Below are 6,945 nucleotides of genomic sequence, written 5' to 3'. Positions count from 1 at the left end.
TCGTCTAATTCAAACTCTCGATGGATGGGGTGACAAGAATGTGATAGCGTCGGCCACGTCTGAAGCTTTGCCAAAAGGTCACCACAGATCCATTGCAGTAACGCACGGGCAGGACGCGTGGCTGCAGGTGGACAAGCGGCTGTCTTTGGCAGCGTCTGAACCCCGCTACTAGCTCGCAGGGGCTTTGCTTGCGGCAGGTAGGAGCTGGCAGGCGGTAGCTACGATGTGGCGGCTTCAGCGAGACTCCAGGTCTCTGGGCATTTTCACCTCCAAGGAGTCATTTCCAGTGTGAGCTTCCACACACTCACCAGGGAGATAGCGGAGAGGCCGTCACTGGAGCGTGCGGACCCAGTGGGCGCGTCCTTGGGCGTCGGGCCCTACATGCCATCTTACATGCTGACGCCTGGGAACGGGGTGTGGTGGGGGTGGGGGGCACGGCGGTGTTATTCTCACCCGCTCGGGGAGGTTCAAAGCGCACAGATCTGTCCTGCTCTGCGTCCCAGTCCCCGTCCCGCGATCCCCAGAGGCTGTCTGTCCCCTCAGTTTTACAGGCCGCTGAACATCCGCATCGTGCTGGTGGGCGTGGAGGTGTGGAACGACATCGACAAGTGCCCCATCGGCCAGGACCCCTTCGCCAGCCTGCACGAGTTCCTGGACTGGAGGAAGGCCAAGCTCCTGCCTCGCAAGGCCCACGACAACGCACAGCTTGTCAGGTGGGTCGGTGAGGTCCCTCCTGGGCTGGGGAGGGAGCGGCCCCAGCACCCCCGGCCTCCTCCAGCTCCACCCGCATGGGCCCCGGTGCTGCGCCTTCCCGGGGGCGGGGGGGGGTCGCTCAGCACTCATGGGGGGCAGAGGCCCCCTGACCGGAATCTGGGGTCTGCTGTGAAGTCTCCCTTTGGACACCTGGGAGAACTCTCCCTGTGCCCAGTGTCTTCTTCCTTCTCCGTCACCTGGACGTTCTCCTTGTGCAAATGTATTAAAATATGTTTTTATTGATTTTAGAGAGAGGAAGAGAGAAGGAGAGAGAGATAGAAACATGGATGAGAGAGAAACATCAGTATCTATCAGCTGCCGCCTGCACACCCCTGTTGGGGATCGAGCCCGCAACCCGGGCATGTGCCCGGACCTGGAGTCGAATCCTGGTTCATAGGTCAACGCTCAACCACTGAGCCACGCCGGCCGGGCTGGGCAAGCTGTTCCAGTCTCTGCCTGATGCCCAGTTGTCCAGAGCAGCTGCTTTTTAAAGCCCATTGTCTTCCCTTATCAGCGGGAATGTTGATGCACCATCTGAAGGCGGGGACACCTGTGTTCCCCTCCTCACGGCATTCTGGGGCTTCCTAGACCCGAGGCTGCAACAGGACAGCACATTAGCCTTGGGTCTGTCTTTCAATCCAACTGCCCTGGGCACCGAGCAGGAACCAAACTTCCGCCCCGGGGAGCCGGTAAACAAGGCAATCCCCTGAGCGATCAGGGTGTGGAGTAACCAGTGAGGGAACGCAGAGCGGGAATGTAACCGCTGCTACAGACTCCTTTATATTCGAAAAGAAGCATTCTTACCCTAATGAAGTAGATTGTTTCCAAAGTGGAGAACATTCTATTAAAGTCCTTAAATACTTTATGCCATTATCCTTGTCTTCTTGCGTTGCTTTATCACTGAATTAAAAGCTGTGGAGAGATGGACGCTTTCCTTTATCGAATTGGGTCTAATTTATGAGCTTTTATGGAAAGTGGACCACCAGTCCCTCCCCATCCTCTCTCTAGAACATGCCCAGCCCCGGGCGAGGCCGGGGGCAGTCCCTGTTCGTTCACTTTGGCCATCGTCAGGGGGCTTTTGTTAATTCCCTGCCTTGGATATTTGCGGTTGCCTCATATTTTGCTCATTGATTAATCCTGAACCATTAAAAAGCAGAATCAAAGTGTGTTGTTTTGACTTTTTTCCCAAATGGAGTCTGTCCAACCTGAACATCTGGAAATAAATCAGCCTCTTATATAACCTCCTCATGTATATACATGTAGTTGTTTCTGTTAAATGCTCGATAGAGATATAAACGTTAAAGCTGCAGTCCCTACTCTTGTCCGTGAGCGTGGGGGGGTGGGGGGCAGATGGGTGGATACATACATACACACGTTCATACATGCATAGATGGGGTGGCAGGTATACTTGCTCCCTGTTGTCCAATCGACCAAAATCCCTACCTTTTCACATAATACCTGTGAAATCAACGTATGTCCGTGGCCAAGATGACATGAAAGCTCATTTTTCCTTTAAACGAAATTCAACAATGACATTGTTTCATTTTTCGTGGATGAGGTAGGAGCTACACGCACTTGCATGACACAGGCCTTGAGGTCATCGGACTCGCTGCTCAAGATTCCGCGGGAGGGAAAGCTGCGCCCGCGGGAGCCATAAGGGCCCCTTCCAGAAGCTTCCGCCGGGGGCTGAGGCTGCATGGGTGCGGACTCCTACACTCAGTCCAGGGGCCAGCCATTCTCCTGCGATTCCACTTTAAAAGTTCCACGAGCAGGAGAGCGCCGTGGGAGAGTTTGGGTTTCCGTCCGGTCACGTGACGCAGGAGCACAGACTTCGGCGACAACAGGAAACAGAGCGAGCCGCCTACTGCGTCCCTGTAACCGCGATTCTGTGCCTGCGCAGACGGCCCTCAGCAAACGGGCTTATGAGGAGCAGCCCCTCCTCCTGCCCCCACCCCCCTGAGGAAGTAGGCAGACCACCAGTTACACAGTCAAGAGCCGTGACCGGCTGTCTGAGTCTTGGAAACAGAAATCTGAAAGGGTCAAGGGACCGCGGTGCAACTGGACCCTAAGTCGCCGAGAGCGGAGGGGACGGCCGCGCCCACACGCCCTCACGCAGCTCCCGGGCCGTGCGGGTCACTCCGGGACTGGGTGCCTCTCGCTTACGTACACCCGCTCTGTCCGTTTTGTCACCTTCGCCCCCAACCCTTGACCCAGTTACACGCCACACACCGTGTTCTTGACCTCGATATATTTCTTTTTTCATCAAAGGTCCAAAAAAGTATATCTTAGAAAATGTCTTCGTCCTGTGATCGTTTCAGAAAGGCCTTTCTCTTGTCTCCTAGTGGGGTCTACTTCCAAGGGACCACCATCGGCATGGCGCCCATCATGAGCATGTGCACGGCGGAGCAGTCCGGGGGCATCGTCATGGTAAGTCCCCCGTGGCGGTTCCCGGGAAGTCTCTGCTTTCACCAGACCTGGTGAGGTCAGGGTCTCTGGGTCAATGCATTTTAGATTTCATCCTGCCCTCCTCCTCGCTCTGTCTGTGATCGTACACACCCCACAATATCTTATTTTTTACAATATATTTTTATTGATTTCAGAGAGGAAGGGAGAGGGAGAGGGAGAGAGAAACATCCATGATGAGAGAGAATCATTCATCAGCTGCCTCCTGCACGCCCCCTACTGGGGATGGAGCCCACAGCCCGGGCATGTGCCCTGGACCGGGAATCGAACCGTGACCTCCTGGTTCATAAGTCAGTGCTCAGCCACGGAGCCACGGTGGCTGGGCGCCCTGCACTCTGTTAGGGGCTGCTTGTAAAACACATCCGTTTGCACACAGGAGAGGAGAGCGTGTAAAAATAGCTCATGCGAACCAGTCCTCCCCGTTTATGGAGAAAAAGCTCCACTGGGATTTTGGTCTGAGCCCCAGCCCAGGAATTCCCTCCCGGCGCCGGGATGAGCCCGGCCCGGGGCTGCCCTCCCCTCCCCGCCTCGAGGTGGCCTGTGGTCGCACCGAACAGAGCCGTTAGGACGGTTTTCTGACGGCTCAGCCTCCAGGCCCAACAGCCAAACGGCTGAGGTTTGTAAGGACTCGCCACCGCACATGCTTGACATACCTCCCGGCCAGTGTCCAACCGTCTGCAGAACAGCCTCATTCTCGGAAGGCGGGGGCCTGGGCTTGCGCTGTACAAGGATCACTTTGTCATACATGGGCTCGATGTGTTTGTAAAAGGAAATAGAGCGGGAGGGATACTGGGGACTTGATTCCTCTGAACTGAAGAGGGAGGCGGCTCTGACAGGCTGCCCGTCGGGGGACTCCTGCCCCGGCCCCTCCCATCATGAGAGGGAAGGTGCCACCAGGGCCGCCGCTGCGCCCACTCTGAGCCCGGAGCGAGCCCCCTGCCCCAGCCCCCGACGGGGCGTGTCCTCAGAGACCAGTCCAGCATCCCAGCTACACAAACAAACCCGTCCTTCCAAGAAACCGGGAGTTCCCCCGCAGGTTCCAAAGGGAACACGTGTGAATGTTCCGTGTGTTAGCGGGCGGAGGAGCCTGTTCTGCTGACTCTGACTTTCTCACTGCCCGCCCGTCTCCGCGGCACCCACAGGGCGGGTTTCCTCTTCCCCGGGCAGCGGGCAGCGCTGGGGTTCAGGGAGCCGCGTTCCCTGGGGGAGGAGGGGGGAGGAGGGGGAGGAGAGCGGGGGGCTGCATGGAGGGTCACAGGCCCTCCTAGGCTTGCTGGCTTGACCGGGCTCCCGCTGGCTTCTCTGGAGCCCGGAGGCCGGCCTGTGTGAGAGCCGCGCCGGGGAAGCCACGGAGAGGTGGGCTGTGGGCGGTGCCAGGGTCATTTCGAGTCCCAGCCCAGCGGTCCGTTTCCAGAGCCGCCCGTAAAGTTTTAAGAGGGAATCATTTTCTGTTTCGTGGTTCCACGGCCGGTTGCTAACTGACTTTGCCACTTCAGATGGGTGTCTGTGTTTTTAGAGCCGAAACTCAATTCCACATAAGCCCGCGGGTTCTGCCGCCAGCGTGCGGAGCTTAAATGTTTCATAACCAATCTGATCAGGTTAAGTGGCTTCCTGGAGTTCATACCCCTTATTCTGTTTCCACACAAACATTCACCTGGAGCCCGGCCGGCGTGGCTCAGTGGTTGAGCGTCGATCCATGAACCAGGAGGTCAGGGTTCAATTCCTGGTCAGGGCGCAGGCCCGGGTTGCAGGCTCGATCCCCAGTGTGGGGCGTGCAGGAGGCAGCTGGTCCATGATTCTCTCTCATCCTTGATGTTTCTCTCTCTCCCTCTCCCTTCCTCTCTCTGAAGTCAATAAGAACATATTTAAAAAGATTCCTCCTGGAAAAGCATACAGGGACGCATAACTTTTAAAAAAATGGGTGAAAATGGATGTGGGAAGTAGGAACAAATATGTGGACTGCAGTGAGAATCCTCAAAGCCAGCGTTAAGCGACAGGAAGTAGGTCGGCCTCGGTTGAGATGAGCCTGAGACTCGTTCCTTGTTTGCCCCCGGGGAAGAGAGGCGCCCAGTGGGAAGAGCAGGCCTGGCCCCCTTGAATTTCTGAAACGCTCACCAGATATGCAAAGATCAGCTGCTCAGCCAGATCCCACACTCCAGGCTGTCTCCCGGCGCCTCTGAACTTACACCCTCGGTGCCAGAGGCGGCCACGCCTCCTTCAAAACCTCACAGACGTGAGGAAGGCCCGCGGCGAGGAAGCAGACCCCTCACCCACTGGGAACAGTCTTGTTGTTGGGACAGAGCGGGCGCTGAGCTCGGTGCCTGAAAGCCCTGCTCTGTGTCACACTGGCCCAAGCGGCTGGGCTTGGGGTGATGCTGTGAAGAAAGAGGTGGGTTTTTTGTCCTCATCCCAATGGAAACCGTCTGTGAGGCCCTTTTAAGAGGAGCTGTGCTTACAAGCACCTACGCGTGGAAGGAAGTCAAACCGCGAGGTTCGTGAGGGAGGACTTCCTGAGACAGATTTGCGGGGCGTCCTACAGCGGGAAGCCGGAAGCCCAGACAGGCATGTATTAGGGCGTCCCCCCCTCGGAGAACTCGGCTCCCCGACGCCACCCCGTCCTCCGGCTGAGGACTCTCGACAGGCAGGTGCAGCCATCACGGCCGTGCCTGCGGGCCCTCCGGGGCTCCCCTCCCTGCCAGGCCCCACAGGGGCGGTGGGTCTCCGGAGGGTCTTTCTCAGAACCACACAGCCTGCATCCCGGACGCCTCTGGGGAGCTCTCCCCTCGAGCCGAGCAGCCCAGAGCAGGGCCCGAGGCAGGGCCTGCAGCACAGAAACTCCGCTCCTGGGCGCGGTTCCTGCACGCCCCACTCACTGATTGACTAGTTTTGGTTTATTAACGTGAAGCAACAATGTATTTTTTAAAAATATATGTTTATTGATTTCGGAGAGGAAGGGAGAGAGAGAAACATCGATGATGAGAGAGGATCATCGATCGGCTGCCTCCTGTACAGCCCCCACTAGGGATGGAGCCCGCATCCCGGGCTGTGCCCTGTCCAGGAATCGAACCGTGACCCTTCGGTCCGAGGGCTGGCGATCTAACCACTGAGCCACGCCGGCCGGGCCGTCCCATCTTTTCAAGCTTTAACGCATCCCTGTGGCTCTCTGTGGTTCCTTCCAGGGGAGCTGTCAGGCCCGTGTCGAGGAGACGCTCATGGCGAGGGGATGGGGCAGGGGGGCGGCTGGTGACAGGAGCTGTAGTCTGTGCCCTGTGCTCTCTCGGAGGACCACTCGGACAGCCCCCTGGGCGCGGCCGTGACGCTGGCACACGAGCTGGGCCACAACTTCGGGATGAACCACGACACCCTGGAGCGCGGCTGCAGCTGCCGGACGGCCCCGGACAAGGGGGGCTGCATCATGAACCCCTCGACCGGGCAAGTACTCTCGCCTCCAGCGGCTTCCAGAGTCGGGCCGCAGCTTGACAGGCGTGTTGGGAAACAATGAGCAGGAAACTCCCCGGGTTTCTGGCCAGAACACCCGTGGAAGCTTCCAGAAAGAAATCCCTCCAGAGGTGCAAGCGTGAGGGGCCTGTGCTGCCCTGAGAGTCACAGGCAACCAGATTCAACCAGCTGATTGCAACCTCGCTCTCAGCCTGAGGTTGGGGATCATGGATATAAGGGGCCTGCTCTAGGGCAGAGGGCTGGCTGGGTGTGGGAACGGGGGGGGGGGTG

At 58.0% G+C, this 6,945-nt stretch overlaps 1 protein-coding gene across 1 annotated transcript in view; it reads left to right on the top strand.

Moving 5' to 3' along the window:
* LOC102419175 (disintegrin and metalloproteinase domain-containing protein 12-like) overlaps positions 1–6,733 on the top strand; it is a 92,979-nt gene extending 86,246 nt beyond the window's left edge. Inside the window, exons 8-10 of the mRNA XM_023747467.1 lie at positions 544–713; positions 3,096–3,180; positions 6,500–6,733. Coding sequence (XP_023603235.1) covers positions 544–713; positions 3,096–3,180; positions 6,500–6,718 — 474 coding nt within the window. The 3' untranslated portion in view covers positions 6,719–6,733. The remainder of the gene's footprint in view (positions 1–543; positions 714–3,095; positions 3,181–6,499) is intronic.
* Positions 6,734–6,945: the final 212 nt, after the last annotated feature.

This window comes from Myotis lucifugus, unplaced genomic scaffold (assembly GCF_000147115.1).
Source record: "Myotis lucifugus unplaced genomic scaffold, Myoluc2.0 scaffold_884, whole genome shotgun sequence".
Taxonomy (NCBI): Eukaryota; Metazoa; Chordata; class Mammalia; order Chiroptera; family Vespertilionidae; genus Myotis; species Myotis lucifugus.
Note: the sequence above shows the minus strand (reverse complement) of the source record. Positions and strands in the feature narration are given on the sequence as shown.